The sequence below is a fragment of the Trichosurus vulpecula genome, chromosome 3, assembly GCF_011100635.1.
Source record: "Trichosurus vulpecula isolate mTriVul1 chromosome 3, mTriVul1.pri, whole genome shotgun sequence".
Classification (NCBI taxonomy): domain Eukaryota; kingdom Metazoa; phylum Chordata; class Mammalia; order Diprotodontia; family Phalangeridae; genus Trichosurus; species Trichosurus vulpecula.
This window is the reverse complement of record NC_050575.1, coordinates 115,365,344-115,389,725: the sequence shown is the minus strand read 5'-3', so window position 1 is coordinate 115,389,725 and position 24,382 is coordinate 115,365,344. Positions and strand designations below refer to the sequence as shown.

Below are 24,382 nucleotides of genomic sequence, written 5' to 3'. Positions count from 1 at the left end.
TCCAATTTCTCCCTGCAGAAGATCCACTGTGCATTCTATGACTCCAAGCCAACAAAGAGTCACACACAGAGAGGAAGCCCTAAAGACCCATGGAAATGTCCAGCCTCCTCTACCTACTTGGTTCCCCTCTGCCTTCTCTGCTGCTGATTCTGTTCCTTGGCCTCTCTGGTGAGTGGAGAACCCCAGGGCAGGAGAGGGAAGCAGCCAGTGGTTCATGAGACATCTGGACAGACCATTATGGACTGGCAGGGTAGTTGTCTAGAAATGGTGTCATCCCAAGAGCCTGCAGAGCCGGTCAAGTGCTGAAAAGGACTAGAAAAGATCTATTCACATATAGCTCTTCTTTCTCTAGAATGTTACTCTTTGTACCACGGTTTTCTATCAGGAGCACAGTGCAATAGTATGGTCTCCATTTCTCCAATAAGGAAAATGAGACTCAGACAAGTCGTGTTTATGGTTACATAGATGGGAGGTGACAAAGCTGTCATTCAAACCTCGGCCTTCTTCACCCAAATCTACTGGTCCTTCTGATGGGATGAGATTCCCCAAATGCTAGTACTTCTGGAACTTTCCATAGGTGACTTGGAAACCTTTGAATGTTCTGCATCGATAGAGGTATAGGGAGGAAGTGTGGTACAGTAGCAAGAGCTGTGGAGTGAGTGTCAGAAGGCCTAGAATTTAGCTGTGCCTCTGCCACTAACTGCTGTGTTTCTTTGGGTGAATCACTGAACCTCTCTGGACCTAAAATGACAGCTTAGAATTAGATAATAATGATATACTATCAATATTTGACATGTCTAAGATACTTTATAATTTACAATGTTTTGACACAAAATAATTATGTAATATTGCAAATGTGATCACTGAGGAAATGAAGACTCAGATATTAAAGGATTTGCCCAAAGTCGCATAACTCTGAAGTGGTAAAGCTGGAACTTGAACCAAGGTCCTGTGACCTGACTTTTTGAATCTTCCCAATTCAGTTATCTGAGTGTTTCTTCACGATCAATTATATGTAAAGTTCTGGGCTAGGTACCAGGGATGAAAAGGGGTAAAACAACTTGGTCCCTCTGTGCTAGAAAGTTAACTATGTTGGGGGAGGGATAGGAGACAGACTTAAAATAATATAACAAAAATAAGAATGTGATTGGAGCAGAAGACCTCCAGGTCAAGTGCTCGAGAGATGTAAAAGGAGGATGTTCCAGTTTTGAGTCTTGGCTCAGGCTGAATGACCATCCCTGTGTCCCAGGTCCCTATCTCCCCTCTCTCTTGTAACTTCTAGCATTTCACAGCTTCTCATTCACTAGTTTCTGCCTCCCTCTTTCACACACCATTTTCTTTTCTCACTTTCCTTGACTTCTTGGTCCCATGCCTCTTAGCTGGGTGCTAGGGACCTGCTCTCAAACTCTCTGTCTTTCCTTCTATTTGCCTGTTATATCTTTGCCATGTAACTCTAGTTAATCAGCCCTAGGTAGAGACTGCCATGGAGTGTTCAATTTAAGTAATCTAAAGTAAACATGTTAGATGTCTACTACAGTGGATGAAATGCAGAAATGGGGGTCAGGAAGACCCAAGTTAAAAGCCTACCTTAGTCACTTACTGCCTCTGTGACCCTGGGCAAGTTGCTTAACCTCTCTGTGTCTCAGTTTCTGCATTTGCAAAAACAGTAACTACTCCTCAGGGCTGCTGGGAAGATCAAATGAGCTAAGTTACAGAAAGTGTTTTGCAAATCTCAAAGTGCTATGTAAAGCCTGGTTACTATCACGGTTGTGATTGTTATTAGTATTATTATGTGCAAGCACTGGGATCAAACCTGGGCTTTAAAAGATGACAAATGACACAGTCCTTACTTTACAAAAGCTTGCATTCTACTAGAAAGGAAATGTCACCTACCTGCATGTGTATAATAAAGGTTTAGTGTGATGGAATAAGGTCTATGAGCAATGAGACTATTAAAATTTTATATTTCTGTCTCCAGCATAGACATTGCTCAAGAAATGCTAGAGGAAGGAAGAGAGGAAGGAAGGAAGGAAGGAAGGAAGGAAGGAAGGAAGGAAGGAAGGAAGGAAGGAAGGAAGGGAGGGAAGGATGGGGGAGGGAAAGAGAGATTCAACCAAAGAGATGCAGGAAAATCTGAAGAGGAGAGATGATTTTCAGAGGAAGGATTTGGGAAGAGTTCATGAAAGACATGGTAGCTGAGTTGAACCACACAGAAAGAGAATAACTTTAGCAGGTTGAGAAAAAGAAAAATACATTCCAGGTATTGGGACAGTCTGTGATGGAAAATGTGTGGAATGAAGGATGGCAGAAAAGATCAGGAAAGAGATAGTATATGGAAAGCATGAAGTCAAACAATGTGAACTCCGAGTGGAGTAATTGGAAACAGACTGTGGAGGGCTTTCAGTGGCAGACAGGGGGTAGGGTGAAGAGGGTCTATGTCATGCTTGAGGAAACATAGAGTTTATGTCAGAGAAATGTCTCAATTTAACCACAATCTTTTCACCATCCATATCATATCTCTGCTAACTTAATATTTAATCCCTACTATCTGGCTGACCTTGGGTTAGTTATGGCACTTCTCTAGACCTGTTTCTTCATGTGTAATGCAGAAGGAGAGGATTGGATTAAATGCTCTTTAAATTCCATTATAGCACAAAATTATATGATAGCCAAAGACAGAAATTGAGTGTCCATTGGGTGTTCCTTATTGTGCTCACTCCAAACCACTGAGATTCTCTCTAACCTCCCTTAAAGAGGGAGCTTATAGATCATTGGCTAGAGCACTGGGGAAGACCTGAGTTCAAATCCAGCCTCAGATACTGTCTAGTTGTGTGACCCTGGGCAAGTCACTTAACCTCTGGTTGCCTGACAAAATGGATCCACTGGAGAAAAAATGCCAAACCACTCGAGTATCTTTGCTATGAAAACCCCAAATGGAGTCATGAAAGGTTGGACATGACTGAAATGACTGTACAATAACAAAGCCTCCCTGACTCTCCTCATGGGCATTTTCAGGGAGTCAACTTGGTACTTCTATGACCAGGCTGTCACAGCATATAGTGGACCCCAGGGACCCCTGTAATATCGATATGGATTATCTCAGGCTGGTGGGGGAGGGGAAGGCCCCCAACATTATCCAACCCAAACAAAACTGGAATCTTGTTGTGAGCACGTTGGCAGAGATATGGACTGTTCATATTAACAGTCACCCAAAGAGATGATTATTGTGAAAAGATGAAAAGATCTTTTGTGGTAAATGCCTTGTGAGTTGTACACAGATGTGCAGATCTTCTATTCCAATATGGTACAAATAACCAGAGACCTCAAAGAGTGGATCAATATTGTGTGAGGCAGCTTGAGGTATGTATCATCTGGGGCACTTTGTCTGCTCCTGGAATAGTGCTGTAATTGAAGATGCTATCTGTCAGCCTATCAAAGATGAGCTTCCCTTTGAATATTTTTATTCAATCATGAGAAGCAGTTATTTTAATTACCTGGACAATAGTTCCTAGAGTATGAAAAAAGAAAGAAAAACAGAGAGTTACTTATTGCTGGTCTCTATCTGAAATGAGAGGAATTTTCAAATAATAGTAAAAACAGCAACAGGAATAATTAGATAGCAGCAACTTATCACAAGAATAATACACTATGACCAGGTAGGATTCATTCCAGGAATGCAAGGTTGGTTCAATATTAGGAAAACTATCAGCAAAATTGATCATATCAACAACAAAACTAGCAGAAACCATATAATTATCTCAATAGATGCAGAAAAAGTTTTTGACAAAATACAACACCAATTCTTATTAAAAACACTAGAAAGCATAGGAATAAACAGAATCTTCCTTAAAATTATAAATATCACGTACTTAAACCCATCAGCGAGCATTATATGAAATAGGGATAAGCTAGATGCATTCCTAGTAAAACTGGAGTGAAACAAGGATATCCATTATCACCCCTATTATTAAATTTGGAACTAGAAATGTTAGCTTTAGCAATAAGAGAAGAAAAAGAAATTGAAGAAATTAGGTAAAGAAGAAACTAAGTTATCACTCTTTGCAGATGATATGATGATTTGCTTACAGAATCCTAGAGAATCAAGTGAAAAACTACTTGAAATAATAAATAACTTTAGTAAAGTCACAGGATATAAAATAAACCCACATAAATCCTCGGCATTCCTATATATTACTAACAAAGCCCAACAGCAAGAGATAGAAAGAGAAATTCCATTTAAAGTTACTGTAGACACTATAAAATATTTGAGAGTCTACCTGCCAAGACAAACCCAGGGCCTATATGAACACCATTATAAAACACTTTTCACACAAATAAAGTCAGATCTAAATAAATGGAAAAAAAAATCAGTTGCTCATGGTTGGGCCGAGCTAATATAATAAAAATGACAATTTTACCTAAATTAATTTACTTATTCAGTGCCATACCAATCAAACTATCAAAAAATTATTTTACAGAGCTGGATAAAATAATAACAAAACTCAACTGAAAGAACAAAAGGTCCAGAATATCAAGGGAATTAATGAAAAGAAATGCTAGAGAAGGTAGCCTAACAATACCAGATATCGAATTGTACTATAAAGCAGCAGTCATCAAAACTATTTGGTACTGGCTAAGAAACAGAGTGGTGGATCAGTGGAGTAGGTTAAATACACAAGATGCAGAGGTCAACAACTATAACAATCTACTCTTTGATAAAGCCAAAAAATTCAGCTTCTGGGTTAAGAATTCACTATTTCACAAAAACTGCTGGGAAAATTGGAAAATGGTATGATAGAAACTAAGCATAGACCAATATCTTACACTGTATACCAAAATAAAGTCAAAATGGCTTCATGATTTAGGAATAAAGGCTGATACTATAAGCAATTTGGGAGAGCAAGGAATAGTTTACCTGTCAGATTTATGGGAAAGGGAAGAATTCATGACCCAACAAGAGATAGGGAGCATTACAAAACGCAAAATGGATGATTTTGACCATGTTAAATTGAAAAGTTTTCTTATAAACAAAGTCGATGCAATAAAGATTAGGAGGGAAGCAGAAAATTGGGAGAAAATCTTTACAACCAGTATCTCTGATAAAGGCCTCATATCTAAAATATACAGGGAAGTGAACCAAACTTATAGGAATACAAGTCATTGAGAAGTGATCAAAGGATATAAACAGGCAGTTTTCAGAGGAAGAAATTAAAGATATCTATAGTCATATGAAAAAATACTCTAAATCACTATTGATTAGAGAAATGCAATTCAAAACAACTCTCAGGTACCACATCTCTCCTGTCAGATTGGCTAAAATGACAAAACAGGAAAATGATAAATGCTGGAGACGATGTGGGAAAATTGGAACATTGTTGCATTGCTGGTGGAGTTGTGAGATGATCCAGCCATTCTGAAGAGGAAAGGTCTATAAAAATGTGCATACCCTTTGGCCCAGCAATACCACTTCTAGGGCTGTATCCCAAAGAGATCATACAAGTGGGAAATGGACCCGTATGTACAAAAATATTTATAGCAGCTCTTTTTGTGGTGGCAAAGAATTGGAAATCAAGGGGATGCCCATCAATTGGGGAATGGCTAAACAAATTGTGGTATATGAATGTGATGGAATACTATTGTGCAATAAGAAATGAGGAACACCTGGACTTTGTTATAACCTGGAAAGACTTATATGAACTGATGCTGAGTGAGAGGAGCAGAACCAGGAGATCATTATACACAATTACAGACACACAGTATCTGTAAAAACTAACTTTGATAGACTTGACTCCTTTCATCAATACAAGGTTCAAAGACAGCTCCAAAAGACTCATGATGGAAAAAGCTATGCACATCCAGAGAAAGAATTATGGAGTCTGAATGCAGATTGAGACAAACTATTTGCTCTTTTTTTCTTTATTTTCTTCCTTCTTTTTTGGTTTTGCTTCTCCTTTTCATGGTTATAATTCTTCTTTACAACTGGACTATTATGTAAATAAGTTCAATGTGAAGGTATATATAGAATCTACATTGGATTACATGTTATCTTGGTGGGGAGAAGGGAAGAGAGGGAGGGAGAGAAAATTTGGAACCCCAAAACTTGTGGAACTGAATGCTGTAAACTGAAAATAAAAAATAAATTTATAAAAAAAAAAGAAAAAGAAAAAAAACCAATTAGACGGCCTACTTTCACAGCACTTTAAGAACTACATGGATTTTTTCATTTGATCCTCACATCAAATTTTTGAGGTATTTACTGGGAATCTTATTAGCCTCATTTTCCTGAGGAAGGAGAGCAGAGGACTTCCAAGTGTTACACCGTGATTATTGCAGGCTGGATTTGAAGCCAGGTCTTACACAATGTGATGTCCAGTGCTTGTTGGTCAAAGAATAAGCCTTTATTATGTGCTGACTGTTTACCTCACAAAGTGAAAACAAGAGCCCTTACCCCAAAGGTGCTCCCACTGATATGGGGGAAACAACACAGACACATGAAAACAATACAAAATGTGCCTAAAATAAGTACAAAGCCTTTTGGCATTAATAGGGAGGGGGATGGGTGTTGGAGGAGAGAAGAGGACAGACCCCACATGGGAGGTGCTGCTTAACCTGAGCTCACATGTCTCTGCCCGATACTGGTCCCAGACTTACAGGCCTTCTCCCTGGCTCCCTCTCAGTTCTCCTCCCCAGACCCAGAATCTGGATGCCTCACATGTTACCCAAACTAGATGCAGACACCCAGGCCAAAATCCTGGGAGGGTCAGGGCAGGAACATGATGTTAAAACTTCTATTTCCTTGTAGGAGCCCAAGGCCAGGAGGAGATCCAGGTGCTGCAGCCTAAGGATCCCGTGTCTGTGGCAGAGGGAGAGACAGTCACATTGAACTGCACAAAGCCTGGGGTTCAACTAGCAGGACCAGTGATATGGTTCAAGGGGAAAGGGTCCCAGAGACAGGAAATTTACAATTTCAAAGGAGGTACCTACCCCCGGATAAAGAAAACAGTCCCACTTAGCAGCGCCACAGACTTCTCCCTCAGCATCAGCAACATCACTCCACAGGACAGTGGCACCTATTACTGTGTGAAGTTCAAAAGGGGAGCTCCTGACACAGAACTTAAATCCGGTGGGGGCACCACATTGTCTGTGACAGATAAGTACAGAGCCCTGGGACTCCTGTCCTTGTTCTGCTAGGAATCCCAGGCCCAGGACTCTGCCCAAAGAGGCCTCTCTTTTTTTGAGTCTTTTTTTGAGGTTGAGGAAGGAAAGTAGCAGGACAAGAGAGGTTCCAGCTTCAGGGCAAGGTACCCCAACTCTAGGAGAGTATGAAATATCTAGGCCTGGGCCTTAGGCCTCCATGACTATAGACCAGCTTCCAAGGTACTGGTCCCTCTTATATCCATCCAAGGGAATTTAGCCTTTTCTCCCAAGGTTTTCCCCTTCACTCTTCTTAACTTTCATTGGTCACTAACCCCCAGCCCAAGGCACTGGCCTCGTAGTGTGAGAGAGAATGATGTCTTCTACCCCTTAATACTTTTGGTGCTTTGGAAAGAATCCCTCTTTCAAACTCAGGCCATTATGATCAGAGAACCAGAGCTCTAAATCTTGATGATGGCACAGTTATGGGTGGTTTCAGAGTCTAAAGTATGACCATCCATGTGGGAGTCTGGGTAGAAAAAATGAGAAAAGAAAGAAAAAGAAAGGAAATATAAGTCATGGAAGTTTTAAATGTTGATGAACTTACAGGGGATGATGTTGGAGGGTACATTAGCATACACATTAAACTCCCCAAGTATGAAGGCGTGGGTTAGGTTGGAGAGAATGGTTGTGATCCTGGTTCTGAATCATTTCAGAAAGGAGGGAGAAAGACTTAAAGGTCAGTAGATTGCATGAACAGAGGTGTGGACAGTGTGGACAGTGACCACTTGGCTTGAACCTCCAAAGAAAAAAGGTTACTGAGCCATGATGACAGGGATCAGATCTGAATAACAGTGAGAAACAAGCAGGATGCCAGCTCCTCCTGGCCTGTGTGTCAGGGAATGTGAAAGAAACAGGACAAAATATCATGCATGTTGCCAGGGTTCTGGTCTCTCCTGGAAAGTCAGACAGATGTTCATGTGTGCTAGATGATGTAGAACAAGAAAGAGAAGGCCACGGTAAAGAAAGGTTTGTTAATGATCGAGTGGTGGTGAGGGAGCATGTGCAAGAGGGTGCAGTGGGAGCAGAGGGCAGAGGAGGAAAGGTGAAAGCCAGCAGAGACATGGAAGGCCCTTCATTTTCCTCATAATGATAGAGACCAATGCCTTTCAGATATCTCAGACTGGATTCCAGTAGACATCTTAAACACACTACATCCAAAACAGAATTGATGATCTTCCCCTTAAACCTTTTCCCTCTTGCCTTTCCTATTATTGTAAAGGACAAACTATCTTCCCATTTCTTCAAGCTCACAACCTAATAGTCATCCTGGACTCTGCACTATCTGTCATCCCTCCATATCCAAGCTGTTACCCAGGTCTGTCAGTTCAGTCTTTGCAACATCTCTCAAATATGCCCCCTTCTGTCCTCTGATGCTGCCACCACCCTGGTGTTGTCCTCTATAGTAGTTGAAAAGTTTGAAGTTGGAAAAGGCTTTGAAGGAAAATAATGAGTTCCATTTTGGACACGTTGAGTTAAAGATGTGCCCTGGACATCCAGTTCAAGATGTCTGAAAGGCAGTAGGAGATGTGAGATTGGAGATTAGAAGAAAGGTTGGGGCAAGAGAGATAGATTTGAGTAACATTGGCATAAACATTAAATTCATGGGAGCTGATGAGATCACCAAATGAAATAATATAGAGGGAGAAAAGAAGAAGGCCCAGAACAGAGCCCCGTGGAACACCTGCAGTTAGACAGACTAATCTGGAAGAGGATCTACAAAGGAGATAGAGGAGTGGTGAGATAGGTAGAAGGAAAACCAAGAGAGAGTGCTGTCAAGACAACCTAGAGAGAAGAGAGTATCAAGGACAGGAAAGTCACCCTGGCTGGACCAAGTAATTCAAGATCTTTGCTTCCTTACAAAGAAAAAAGTGAATTGAGTGAAATTGTGATGAGGAAATGGCTTCCAGCAGCCCCCCATAATGCTCCTCAGATTTATTAAAGTCACAAGAGCTTCAGAAGAGACTGGAAAGGCTAGTGCCATTTGTTCCACTTAACTCCAGCAGTGACTCATAGCTGGTTTCCCTCTGGTTTCCCTATTGGCCTTTTTAAGTATGCATGCTGTTTTCTTCTCTTTTTCTAGATAGAGAAGTATAAGATGTAGCTTGAGGGGATGCGCTGTTGTTTTCAGAGCTATTTCTATACAGCCAGCTCTGCCAACCCAGACCAACAGCGACTCAGGTCTTAAGCAGGCTCTGCACTCCCGCTCTGATCAGCCACTTAATTCCTCCCATCAGATGGGCCTGGGGCCGGAAGCAACTGCAGCTGTAGTTCTGTAGCTGCACCTCCCTGCCCTGCCCCCTGGTGGTGGCCAAACTGCAAACTCCTTTCACTCTGTCCCCTGCAGCTTTTCCCGCTAACTTTCTCTGTTGTCTTTGGTGTTTGTGGGTGGAGGAGTCTGGTAACTGCCACAGCTCACTGATTCAGGGCGCTAGGGCCTGTTCCACCCAGCTCCTGGTCTGGTTGGTCCTGCCACCACCCACTCTGGGCTCTGCTCCGTTCCACTCCCAGCTCCATGCGATAGAGCTTACCCAGCAACCATCCAGGCTGTCCTGGGCTGGTGCCCTGCTTCCCTCTGCTATTTTGTGGGTTCTGCAGTTCTAGAATTTGTTCAGAGAAATTTTTATAGGTTTTTGGAGGGACCTGGCAGGGGGAGCTCATGCAAGTCCCTGCTTTCCAGTCACCATCTTGGCTCCACCCCCCAAAGTACAAGATGTAAATGAAATTTATGTAATTTCTGGATCTCTCTCAAGCCTCTGAAACACGGTCCCAGAAACTAAAGCTTAAAAAAAAAATACCAAATGTTGAATTCTCAGATAGTATCTGAGTCTCTCTTCTCTGTAGCAGCTCTCTAAAGGTGAAGCTCCTGGTAGACCAGGACTATAAATGCACTTTCTAAAATAGTTTCTATTTGTAAAACCTTTTCCTGACATGGGGAGGGTATTAACACATGGCCAGGTAGGAGGAATGAGATGGGGTTAAGAATCTGGGCTGTGGCTTGTTCAATGGCAGATGATAATGACAATTCCAGTTTTCATTTATGTAACATTTCAAGATTGAAAAATAAAGTGCTTTTATAGCTGTTATTACATTTGGTCAAATGACACAGAGTTATTTATCATGAAACTCTGTTTCCAACCAAACTCTCTGACCCTTTGGTATCTGGCTCCCAGGAGAGAGCAAGCATCAACCAACAATTAATTTCTCTTGTAACTCAACTGGCTTCTCCCCAGAAGGCATCACTTTGAAATGTTTAAAAATGGGAATGAGCTCCCTGCCCAATGGACCATGTTTTCCTTGAGGAAAATAATGTCTCCTACAACCTCACCAGCACTGTACAAATGCTGCTCACAGCCCATGATGTTCATTCTGAGGTCATCTGTGAGGTTCATGACAGTCACTACAAAATCCTCCAAATGGAAAAAAGTTATCAGATATTATCTGAGGTAAATGAGTCACAGCTAGGGGCCATTACCCTCCCTACTATGGTGGGGGAGAAGAAGGAGGAGGAGGAGGAAGAGGAAGAGGAGAAGGAGAAGACTTAGAATTTGATAGGAATTTAAATATCATCTAGTCTAACTTCCTTATTTTGCAGCAATTGAAATTACTTCTCCAGGGTTAGACAGGTAGTACAGAGTTAGGATTGGAAAGAAGATCTGGGTTCAAGTTCTGGATCTGTCAACTACCAAGGGCATATGATCTATGCTAGGGTAAGTCATTTCACTTTCTGATACTCTGTTTCCCCATTTGTCTAACAGGAATATCCTTATACAAGCTACCTTACAGAAAGGTATAGTAAGGAAATGATGAATAACTGTCAGAGGTGAACTATGATCATTTCTTAGATAGGAAAAGGAACTCTTGACCAAAGAGAGGGTTCAAGTATTAACAAAGAACTGGAATCAGGACCCTTCACAGGTCAAAAGGCAAGTTACATTTTAATATTAGCACAGGTATTAGTGTAAAGGTTAATACTTTCTAGCAAAATTGGAATCAGGAGCCTTCACATGGGAAAAAAGCAAGTTATAGTGTTAATATTAGCATAGATATTACTACTCAGACTCCTTTGGGCACATAGGGGATTTTCAATATAAGTATTTCAAACAGGGCAATGTATAAGCCTCATATTCTATTTGTCTCTCTTTCCTATGCTCCACAAAGGTTACTATGAAGTATTAAATATGGAATGGGCAGGTGGAGGTCGGTGGGGGGGGGGGGGACTGGCCACTAAAAACCTAGTCTTCAAATCATGCTTAGATTTGCCTTTCCTGGTGAGTAACATAAACGTATATGCTGATAGTTCCTGCTGACTTCTATTCCAAAATGTGGCACTTGGGAAGCCTGTTCCTTTCCATCTCTGAAATAAGGTCTGGACCTAAGCAATCAGGAAAAATCTTCTAAGTCTAACAGAGCTGAAAAGACCCAGGACTCATAAGTTGATAAGCATGATCTGGGTGTACATAGAAAAGGAGTGATGCACTCAGGGATGTCCTGGTAAATATTTAACAACAGGTTCTCTCCCATGAGTCACACTTTTAAGTTGAATCTGCATTATCAATATTTTGTCCATCACTTGCTTAACTTTAGACAATCAATAAAAACATTAAACCAAGATCTGATTGATAACATTTGACAAACTCTGAGGTACAAATGCTTACCCAGGACATTTAACAATTGACACTCCCAAGGAGGTCTGAGATGTCTCCACAACTCTGGATCCATCCTTCATGCTGGATCACCCCTTCCGTCTTTGCTCCTTTAATTTCTTTTAGCAAGTGAGGAAGAACTGTTTTCTGCTAAGTTGGGAAGCAGCAATGTTTGTGCAATCCTGCCCATGTGTTCTTGGGGGCTTTGTTCAACATTAAATATAGATCTCTGAAAGGCTGAACAGTGCTGAAATGGGCTTGAGGCATTGGACAACCCTCTCCCTCAATGAACTGAGCATAAATTGCTAAGTAAAGATTGAGAAAATTATTGCATTGTTATAAGACCAAGAAATAATAATAAAACAAAATATAAATAATGAAAAAATAGAAGCTGCCTGAAAGCTATGATCAAAAAAAAGAATCTTGATACAATAATATAACAAATAATTAAAGAAAATTGTCCTGAAGCATTAGAACAAGAGGGGAATGCAGAAATAGAAAAAATTCCACCAATGACCACCTGAAAGAGATCCTACAAGGAAAACCCACAGGAATATTATAGACAAATTCCAAAACCCCAAGTTTAAGGATAAAACATTACAGACAACAAGAAAAAAACAATTTATATATGGCAGTACCACAATTAAAAATCACACAAGACCTAGAAGCGGCAACACTAAAGGACCACAGGTCTTGGAACACTAAATATTGAAGAGCAAAAGAACTGGGGTTCTGGCTGAAAATATCACACCCAGGAAAGCTAAGCATAATCCTGAATGGAAAAAATGGATATTTAATGAATTATCAGACTTTCAGGACTTCGTTTAAAAAACAAAAAACTTGAACTTAATAGAAGATTTGACATACAAGAGCCAAGAGAAACATAAAGACCAATTACAAGGGGCTCAATCAGGACATACCAGTTACCTTTTATGTATGTAAAATGTAAAACTCATGTTTAAGATTGTTATTAGTAATTGGGTAATTGACAAAAACAGACTGGGATAGATCTGAGCATCGTATGACTTCAAAAAGTAAAATCATTCAGGAACAGCTAAAAAGAGTAAATAACTTTTACAAATGAGATGCGAGAGGAAGAACCAATATAAAGGAATTAGATGGGGAGGAGGGTTGTTAGTTCTGGAAACATATTTTCATCAGGAATGGGTTCAAGAGGGAATAATACAGAAAAACAGAGATTCACTTGAGCTCTCCCCCAAATCCCTTGAAATACCTGAAAAAATGACTCTAAACAAATTCTAGAGCTACAGAACCCATGAAATGACAGAGTAGAATAAGTCTCCAGCCCAAGACAGCCTGGATGGTAGCTGGGAAGGGTCTATTGCACCATGTTAGGAGTGGAGTGCAGCCCAGCTTGGGCCACACCAGGACAGACCAGGCCAGAGTAGACCCAGCAGAGCAGTCCTCATGGCCTTGAATCACTGAGCTGTGGCAGTTTCCAGATTTCTCAACCCACAAACACCAAAGAAAAATTATCAGGTCAGTGGGAAAACTGTTGAACCTGGGTTAGAGAAGTGTGCAGTCCAGCCCCAGCCCCAGGGCAGCAGAGGTGGCTGCAGCAGCTGCTTCCAGAACTCTAGGCCCTTACACAGTGGCTGGGGGGGGGAGTAGAATTAGGTGGCTGATCAGAGTGGGAGTGCAGGAATCTCTTTGCTGGCACTGAGACAGGATTCTCTTGCTTTGCCCTGCTTCCCTCTGGGTCACAGTCCTGGTTGGTGGTCCTTAGGGGAGGAGGAGCACTGGTGTGGCAGAGCTTGAGGTGACTGTGGTAGTTACACTGCAGAGAGGAGTGCTTACACTCACAGACCAGAGCACAGGCCAGGAGAGGAGTACTATATCACCTCAGAATAGAAGTAGCTCTGAAAATAGCAGTGCAAAACCCCTGAAGCTGGAGACAAAGTAATCTCTACTCTGGAAGCAATCATACCCTGACAAAGAGCTCAAAAGTCAAGTAATTAGCTGGGGAAATGAGCAGGCAGTGTAAAAGGACTCACACTATAGAATCTTTCTTTGGTGACAAAGAAAGTCAAAACATACAGCCAGAAGAAGTCAACAAAGTCTCACATCAAAAGCCTCCAAGAAAAATGTGAATTGGTCTCAGGCCATGGAAGAGCTCAAAAAGGATTTGGAAAAGCAAGTAAGAGGATTAGCGGAAAAATTGAGAAGAAAAATGAGAGTGATGCAAGAAAATCATGAAAAACAAGTCAACAGCTTGCTAAAAGAGACCCCCAAAAATACTGAAGAAAATAACACCTTAAAAATAGACTAACCCAAATGTCAAAAGAGCTCCAAAAATGGAGGAGAATAATGTCTTAAAAGGCAGAATTAGCCAAATGGAAAAGGAGTTCCAAAATCTCACTGAAGAAAATACTGCCTTAAAAGTTAGAATGGAGCTAGTGACTTTATGAGAAATCAAGAAATTGTACAATAGAACTACAATCAAGAAATTATTCAATAGAAACAAAAGAATGAAAAAATGGAAGACAATGTGAAATATCTCATTGGAAAAAACACTGGCCTGGAGAATAGATCCAGGAGAGATCATTTTAAAATTATTGCATTATTAAAGCCATGTTCAGAAAAAGAGCCCAGACATCAGCTTTCAGGAAATTATTAAGGAAAACTGCTCTGATATTCTAGAACCAGAGGGCAAAATAGAAATTGAAAGAATCCACCAATCACCTCTTGAAAAAGATCCCAAAAAGAAAACTCTTAGGAATATTGTAGCCAAATTCCAAAGTTCCCAGGTCAAAGAGAAAATATTCCAAGCAGCCAGAAAGAAACAATTTGAATATTGTGGAAATACAATCAGAATAACACAAAATCTAGCAGCTTCTACATTAAGGGATTGAAGGGTTTGGAATATGATATTCCAGAAGTCAAAGGAGGTAAGATTAAAACCAAGAATCACCTACCCAGCAAAGCTGAGTACAATACTTCAGGGCAAAATATGGATTTTCAATGAAATAGAAGACTTTCAAGCATTCTTGATGAAAAAACCAGAGTTGAATAGAAAATTTGACTTTCAAATACAAGAATCAAGAGAAGCATGAAAAGGTAAACAGGAAAGATAAATCATAAGGGACTTACTAAAGTTGAATTGTTTTGTTTACATTCCTACATGGAAAGATGATATTTGTGATTCATATGACCTTTCTCAGTATTAGGGTAGTTGAGGGAATATACATATATATAGACAGAGGGCATAGGGTGAGCTGAATATTAAGGGCTGATATCTAAAAAAATAAAATTAAGGGGTGAGAGAGGAATATGTCGGGAGAAGGAGAAAGGGAGAGATGGAATGAGATAAGTTATCTCACATAAAAGTGGCAAGAAAAAGCTATTATAATGGAAGGGAAGAGGGGGTAGGTGAAAGTGAATGAATGAATCTTGCTCTCATCAGATTTGGCTTAAGGAGGGAATAACATACACGCTCAATTGGTTATTTCACCCTACAGGAAAGTAGGGGGAAGGGGATAAGAGGGGGGATGATGGAAGGGAGGGTAGATTGGGGGAGGAGGTAGTCAAAAGCAAACACTTTTGAAGAGGGACAGGGTCAAAGGAGAAAATTGAATAAAGGGGGACAGGATAGGATGGAGGGAAATATAGTTAGTCTTTCACAACATGACTATTATGGAAGTATTTTGCATAACAAAACATGTATAACCTGTATTGAATTGCTTGCCTTCTCAAGGAAGGTGGGTGGGGAAGAAAGAAAGAAGGGAGAGAATTTGGAACTCAAAGTTCTTAAAACAAATGTTAAATTTTTTTTTGTTTTTGGCAGGGCAATTGGGGTTAAGTGACTTGCCCAAGGTCACACAGCTAGTAAATGTGGCAAGTGTCTGAAGCTGGATTTGAACTCAGGTCCTCCTGACTCCAGGGCCAGTGCTGTACTCACTGTGCCACCTAGCTGCCCCTAAAAAAATTTTTTTACATGCAACTGAAAAATAAGATATACAGGTATTGAGCCATAGAAATCTATCTTGCCCTCCAATAAAGTAAGGGGAAAAGGGATAGGGAAGGTGGAGTGGGGTGATAGAAGGGAGAGCAGACTGGGGAAAGGGGTAATCAGAATACATGACATCTTGGGGTGGGGGAGGGTAGAGATGGGGAGAAAATTTGTAACTCAAAATCTTGTGTAAATAAATGTTGAAAACTAAAAATAAATTTAAAAAAAATTTAAAATGAAAATAATACCTTTACCTTTCAAAAAAGAGGGAATAATACATATACATTTAGAATAGTATAAAAATCTTCTAAATTTAAAAAGAAATAAAATGCTAAGGGGATAAGGAGGGCGGAGAGGATAAGAGAGGGATCTTTAGAAAGGAGGGTCAGGTCAAAGGGGGATATAGAAAGGTGTTTCGATATATGGGAATGGGAGGATAAGGGAGGGATCATTGGAGGGGGTACATTAAGTAATAGGAGGGCAAGATGGGGCTAGAAGTAAAGTAGAGGAGTCAGAAGGGATAAGAAATAAGAGGTATGTACAAACATAAAAACAAAGACGATGATTAGAATTTCTTAGGGAAAGTATATGTTTATATATGTATGTATGTATAGGGTGTTCCTAAAGTCTGGACACATAGGCAAAAATGTGTATTTTCAAGAAATGAAATGAATGAAATTTTCAACAACATTTCATTCAATTGGAATATTAACAAATATCATCTTCAATATGATTTCCATCATTTGCGATATAAAGGTTTATGCACTTTGCAAGATTCACGTGAACTTGATGTGATAACTTCACATTGCCATCAATTTTTCTGTGTTCAGACTTTAGGAACACCCTGTATATGTGTATGTATATGTTAATATCTCTCTCTATCTCTCTGTATATATATATATATATATATATATATATATATATATATATATATATATATATATATATATATATATATATATATATATATATATATATGTCCATGCTTAATTATAGCCTGTAGACGGAAGGGAGGGGGAAAAAGAACAAAGTAAAAAATGTACAGCAGAGAACAAAAGAAAACCTACAAGGAAGCTAAGATGGACAGCTTGCAGCGTAATGCATAGTATTTAATATAGGCTTTCTTGAAATGGAAATTTATTGCTATATATTTTTAATCCTCTCATGTTCTGCTGTGCACGTGACATTGTTTTCTTTTCTTGTTTTATATTTAAGTTTATATTTCTTTTTTCTTTTCTTATTATGTATTTAAGTTTTAGTACTCAAGTCTAAAATGTAAAAAAAAAAAATTTAAAAACATATTATCCTGTTGAAATTCACTAATTTCAAGGTAGAGCCAAGATGGCAGAGTAGAGGCAGCAACTTAGCCAAACTCTCACAACATTGTCCTCCAAACAACTTTAAAATAACACCCCAAATCAAATCCTAGAGCAGCAAATCCAACAAAAGGTCAGGGGGAGACATTTTTCAAGCCCACAACAACTTAGGAAGTCAGCAGGAGAGGTATGTGACATCGAGATAGGGGCTGGCCCAGAGCACTCAGGGGCAGCACCAGTGGAGGGTCTTGGAAATGTGGCAGCAGTGGCTTGGGGAGCTCTCAGCCCAGAGACAGTAAGGGGGACAGATAACTTGCCAGAAAGAAATTAGAGGAGACCCTTTGCTAGCACTGGGTATAGGACCTGTTACTGTTTGCCACCTCTATTGCTCCATATACAGGTCCAGGGTCACAGGTCCAGGTGGAGAGGAGCATTTGTGGTCAGTCACAAGGAAACAAGAACCCTGTTTGCAGTCCCAAGGCAGAGAGGAGCACTAGCATTTGTTGCTGCGGGAGAGCAGGGGGACTGGACACTGTTCCCGGGCCAGAAGGAGTATTAGAACTTGTGACTGCCCAGGAGCAGCAGCCCTTCCTGCGTAAAAACCAGAATACCAACCAGAAGAACAGGGATCACATCATTCCCTGAATCATACCCCCTTGGAAGCTCCAAAAACTTTTGGACCCCAAAAACTCATTCTCATAACAAAGAAAGAAAAATCCCAAAGCTTTTGAAATGCTTCCTCACCCCTCAAGTGAGCAGAGACAAACTTTAACATACAGTTCAAAGTTAAGAAATAGTCTGGAAAAAATGTGCAAACAACAAAAAACAAACTTGACCATAAAAATGATACTACATTGGCAGGGAAGACTAAGACATAAACTCAGAAGACAACAACAGAGGCAGAGACAAGATGGCAGAGTAGAGGCAGCAACCCAGCCAATTCTTCCAATATTCCCCTCCAAACAATTTTAAAATAATACCTCAAATTGAATTCTGGAGATGCAGAGCCAACAAAATGTCAGGATAAGACATTTTTCCAGCCTAAGACAACTTAGGAGGTCAGCAGGAAAAGTCAGTGACCCTGCAGTGGGCCTTGGAGGTGACTGCAACAGTGGCGGCGGCAGCTTCAGGAGCTCAGCTCCCATCCTAGAGATAATAAGGTAGTTGGACAACTGGATCAGGGGGCCTATTTGCTGGCACTGGGTACATCTGGAGCTAACTGGCAACGCTATTGCCCACAAGAAGTTCTGGTTACAGTTCCAAGGCAGAGAGGAGCACTAGCACCTGTGGCTATAGGAGAACAGAGGAGAGGACCTGGTCACAGTCCCAGGGCCAAATGAGGCACTAGCACTTGAAGCTACAGAGGGAAGCAATGAATCTGGTCACAATTCCAGGGCTAAGAGAAGTACTAGTGCTTGTGGCTGTAGAGAAGCAGGGGCCCTTTCTTGGTATAGACTAGCACATAGACCAGGAGAGCAGTGATCACGCCTGTTCCTAGATCATACCACTTTGGAAATATCAAAAATTTTCAGACTCTCAGAACTGACTCTGAAAATGGCACCATGGAAAAAGCCTGAAGCTTGGATCAATGCCTCCCCATCTCCACATGAGCTGAGCCCAACTTTAACATAAAGTTCAAAGGCAAGAAACAGAACAGAAAGTGAGCAAACAACAACAACAAAAGAACTTAACCACAAAAAGTTACTATGGTAGTATGGAAGACCAAGGCACAAACTTAAAAGACAACAGTAAGAAAACAACTACAACTAAAGCCTCAAAGAAAACTGCAAATTGGACCCAAGCCCAATAAGAATTACTGGAAGAGAAAAAGATAAGGGTGGTAGAAGAAAAATTGGGGGGAAAAATGAGAGTGATGCAAGAAAACTAAGAGAAGAGAATTAACAGCTTCATAACAGAGGCACAAAAAAATCCTGAAAAGAACACTTTAAAAAACAGAATTGGTATAATGGTAAATGAGGCACAAAAATTGACTAAAGAAAACCTAAAAAGAAAAACTGTTCAAATGGAAAAAGAGGTACAAAATCTCACTAAGGAAAATAATTCCTTAAAAATTAGAATAGGGCAAGTGGAAGCAAATGACTCCATGAGACATTGAGAAACAGTAAGACAAAGTCAAAAGAATGAAAAGTTAGAAGAAAATGTGAAATATCTCATTGGAAAAATAGATTGAGGTCATCTTGAGAAGAGATCAAGAGAAAATTTAAGAATTATGGACTACTTAAAATTTTTTTTTTCAAAGAGAGCCTAAACATCATATTTCAAGATATTAACAAGGAAAATTGCTTCGGTATCTTAGATCTGGGGGTAAAATGGAAACTGAAAGAATCTACCATTCACCTCCTGAAAGAGACCCCAAGAGAAAATCTCCTAGGAATATTGTGGTCAAAATACAAAGTTCCCAGGTAAAGGAGAAAATATTGCAAGCAGTCAGAAGGAAACCATTCAAATACCATGGAGCTACAGTCAGAGTCACACAAGATTTAGCAGCTTCCACGTTAAATGAGTGGAGGGCCTAGAATATGGTATTCTGGAAAGCAAAGGAGCTAGGATTACAATCAAGATAACCTACCCAGTGCTGAGTATAATCTTTCAGGGGCAAAAATGAATATTTAATGAAACAGAGGACTTTCAAGCATGCTTGACAAAAAGACCAGAGCCAAGTAGAAAATTTGACATTCAAACACAAGACTCCAGAGAAGCATAAAAAGGTAAACATGAAAGAGAAATCATAAGAGACTCACTAAGGTCAAACTGTTTGCATTCCTATATAGGAAGATGATACATGTAACTCCGAATATCGTTATTAGAGCAGTTAGAAGCAATTTACATAGACATAGGGCATATGTATGAGTCTATTACGTTGGGATGATCGCAATTAAAAAAATGAACTGGTGAGAAATAAGGATGCACTGGGAGAATGAAGAAGGGAAAGGAAGAATTGGAAAAATTATCTCATAAAAAGTCGATACACAAAAAAGAACAGTTTGCCTTGGATTCAAACAGGTATCATTCTGTCACTTTTGAGGTTATGCCCTAGTATTGCTTTTCTTACCCTTTTTTTTTTTTGACTTGAGGACTACTCCATTTCTTCTAAAGTATTCTTGCCTACACTCGTAGATGCAATGATCATCTTAATTAAATTCGCCCATTCCCATCCATTTATGTCCACCAGCTTGCCTTGGTTCATAGATCTTACGTTCCAAATCCCTATGCAATATTGATTTTTATAACAATGGACATTCTTTTCATCGCTAAACACATCCCCAACTAAGCATCCTTTTGGCTTTGGCCCAGCCACATCATTATATTGGAACTACTTGTAGTTGTCCTCTGCTCTTCCCCAGCAATGTGTTGGACACCTTCTAACCTGAGGGGCCATATCTTTTGATATCATATCTTTTAGTATTTTAATGATGTCCATGAGGTTTTCTTGACAAAGATACTGGAATGATTTGCCATTTCCTTCTCCAGTAGATCAGTCACCTTTTGCCAGAACGCTCTACTATGATTTGTCCATTTTGGTTAACCCTGCACGGCATAGCTCATAGTTTCTCTCGACTATGAAAGTCCCTGTGCCATGACAAGGCAGTAAACCAGGAGAGGAAGATGAATAGCTTCTAACATTTATATTTTGCTGAATGCATCAGGTTCTGTGCTAAGAGCTTTACAAATATTTATCTCACTTGATCCTCACAACAACCTTGGGAGCCAGGGGCTATTATTTTCCCCATTTTACAGTTGAGGAAACTGAAGCAAATAGAGGTTAAATGACTTGCTCAAGGTCACTTAGCTAGTAAATGTCTGATCGGGTTACAAGCTCAGGTCTTCCTAACTCCAGGTTCTACACTGTGCCACCTAGGTCTGATTATGGTCAGTTTATATCACCAACTAGCACAGGTTTAGGGGTAAATAGAAAGTCATAGGAAGGTTAAGACTATCCAACCAGTGATGAGAATCACTTAGAATATTCCAGGTGAAACTGGGGTAATGGTTACACACCTAGCCAGATCTTAATTCCACTGTTTAATCCTGTCTTGAATATAATTTCGTATGTTCATAGATTCATGTATTTTTCAAAAATTAATTAAAGTTATTAGATTATCATGTTACATTTTTATTTTGTATTAATATTATATATATTTTATAACTCCATTTGTTTTAACTTTGTTTAGTTTTCTTATGGCCTATCATACTATTTAGTAGGACTACCATTGTTATTATGTTTGTGATTTGCTTTTATTTTATGGATATGCATGTGTCCATCTTTATGAAATATGCATTTATGATATATTTTGCATGTAATTTGATTCTGGTCATGGAAGCATATTGCCTAATGTTCCTCTGCATTTTGCTAGGTCTTTTGCACACTGTTACTAGTTGTTGTTGGGATTTTTTTTCCTGTGCATGATGTTCTGAGATGACTTTACAGGATGTTGGTTAATAACTTTTGCTCCGGTTTTTGGTGCTATTGTACAACTGCCAGGCCTGTTGCTGCTGATTTTTTGGGGAACTTCAAAATTTCAAATCTCTGAGAGAAATGTAACTCAGGTCAAGGAATGGGTGGGCTGCAAAGCCCTTTGTGATTTTTAATACTTCCCAGTTTCATAAGAGAGGAAACTAATGGGAGATCAGCCCTGGAATATGGGGAGATAGCATAGTTTGATGGACAGTGACTGGTTTGTATGGCCATGTAAGGATGTAAAAGGAGAGGGAGAGAGAAGAGCAGATGATAACATCAGGGCAAACGTGGAATCCACTGATTAGAACACCTAGTGCAGTTCCCTTTTTCAGTGCTCTGAGGAGTGATCTCTTCATGAACTAGCAGAGGGGAATGGTAAGTGGGAGTGGAGCATGGGTTGTCAAGTTCTCATTCCAGTAGCAGGGGTGGCTAGGGAAACCCTTATTGGAGGAATAAGCAGGCTCTATTCCATCTGTGACTTACTTTTACTGAATTTTGTGGTTTAAAAAATTGGTAGTAGAGTACTGGCTCTAGAGTCAGGAGGACCTGCATTCAAATCTGGCCTCAGACACTTGACATACTAGCTGTGTGACCTTGGACAAGTCACCCCAATTGCCCTGCTTTGCTCCCTCAAAAAAAAAACAAAATTAAAATAAAATTTAAAAATACAAAAGCAAGTCACTTAACCCCAATTGCCTTCCCTTCTCCCCTCCAAAAAAACGAACAAACAAAAACTGGTAGAATATTCTATCTATTGGATTTCTAAATATTAATTGCATAAACACATACTAGACTTTTAAATATTCATTGCGTAAACACCTGTGACCAATCTTGTCTTTAAGTTGCCTAGCATACTTTGCTTGATTGATGATGGTGTGGCAGAATAATGGGAGGTACTCAGAAAAGATGGCCTTTATTACAGTGCTGGAAGCTAAAACTCCAGGCCATTGTTAGAGGATTCTGCTATCTAAATAGGTACAGGAGCATAAGTCCTTAGATCAGTGCAAAATTGCTACAGATTTGGGCCCTAGTGCATAAATTTTTCTTACCGATGCAAGCCAAGATTATACATCAAAATGGCCACTCAAGGACTCCTCAGGGCTCTGCTGTTTTGCCCCAAAGGAGTTTCACCTGATTCTCATACTCTGCATATTTCAAGGACATAAAGATCTAACACCACATTATGGTGCATCCTTCCGTGACCCAGATGGTTAATCTTTCCTCATTTTTATCTACTGTCTGAAAGCAATTTCAAAAGGGAAGAGAAACTTAGTATTTCAAGAAAATTGGGATGAGCTGTTGTTTTCTGATCCTATAGTTCAACGAACCTCCCTTCTTGCTTGAAGTAATGGAGCCTATCTCTAACCCCCTAAAGGGGATGGTTAATGAGACAGTGACTTGGTACACCTTGTACAAGAAGAACTCATTCATCTGAAGGTCCGTGAAGGAAAATCTCAACGCTCAGGCAAAAGAGACTCCAGAGAGACAGAGGAAGTAGATGTTTCAAAACTACTTAATCTTGAAAATAAGCAGAAACCAGAACAATATTTCTTGCAATATTCTGATAAAGAGCCAAAGAAACAGTGATTGTACACTTCCTAGCACCAGATGAGGCCTGTGTAGTCAGTGTCTGTAAAAGCATCAACCATGATGCTTAAATTCAAATGTGTAAAGAGTGTCCCTGAAGAAGTCAAAAAAATCAGTATTCATATGAAAATAATCACTCGCTGCAGTCCTACAGAACAAACCTTTCTGACAGTCTCAGCCAAATGGAGAGAGTGAACATCAGTTTTTGACATCAGAGCCATTCTTAAGAATTAATCAAATAACAAACACTTACTTATTTGTTTGTTTGACATCTACTTGCCTGATACTGTGCTAAGTAATGGAAATATAAAGACAAATTAATAATAATGATAGCTAGCATTCATCTATCACTTTAAAGTTTACAAAACACCTTAAATAGGATATCTCATTTCATCCTCATAACGACCCTGGGAGCTAGGTGCTGTTATTATTTCCAATTACTAGGATAAGTGTTAAAGGAGACTCAAGCTGCCAATAGGCTGAGGTGAGAAAGGAGTGCTCCTTGCATTAAAAGCATGGAGTTATGCATTCTACAAATATCAGTGGGAAATAATTCTCGTGCACAAGGTATTTCTGTCCGATAGAGTGGTAAAGTCCCTAGGGCTGTTATCTTTTTATACTTACTTAGCAACATTGCAAAATTCACATTCATTGAGATGTGTTTTGCCATTTGTGGAACCAATGGGATCCTAATTTTTGTCACATATATGTGGTGGTTTTTCCCCCCAAAAGAGAACTATAACCACTCCAGTGACAGTCATGGCTATGAACTAGCTAGATCCTGAGGCTGCACCTCAACACAATCAGCAAACCATCATTTAGGTCCCAAAGAGTTCCCATCATTCAGAGATTGGCTAAAGTCCCATTTCCTCCATGAAACCAGCTCTCTCTAGACCCCCTCTCATATCACCTTTCCTGGAATTCTTATAGCAATTATGGTTTGCTCAACACAGCTTTGTGTAGAGAATGTACTGTATCATTTGGTTTTGCTGTTTAACAAATTCATATATAGAAATCTTGTCTCCCAAGTGAGAATGTAAACTACTTGATAGCATGGATTAGAATAAGAATTGGAAGGGACTTTAGAGGTAGCCTTCACCTTACATACGAGGAAAATGAGGTCCATAGACATTAAATTATATGCCCAGTGCCACATTAGCATTAAATGGAAAAACCAGAATTTGAAATT

At 39.8% G+C, this 24,382-nt stretch overlaps 1 protein-coding gene across 1 annotated transcript in view; it reads left to right on the top strand.

The window, feature by feature from the left end:
- Window positions 1-24,382, top strand: part of LOC118844984 (signal-regulatory protein beta-1-like) — a 42,697-nt gene continuing 18,315 nt past the window's right edge. Inside the window, exons 1-3 of the mRNA XM_036753004.1 lie at window positions 1-168; window positions 6,803-7,143; window positions 17,527-17,533. Coding sequence (XP_036608899.1) covers window positions 90-168; window positions 6,803-7,143; window positions 17,527-17,533 — 427 coding nt within the window. The 5' untranslated portion in view covers window positions 1-89. The remainder of the gene's footprint in view (window positions 169-6,802; window positions 7,144-17,526; window positions 17,534-24,382) is intronic.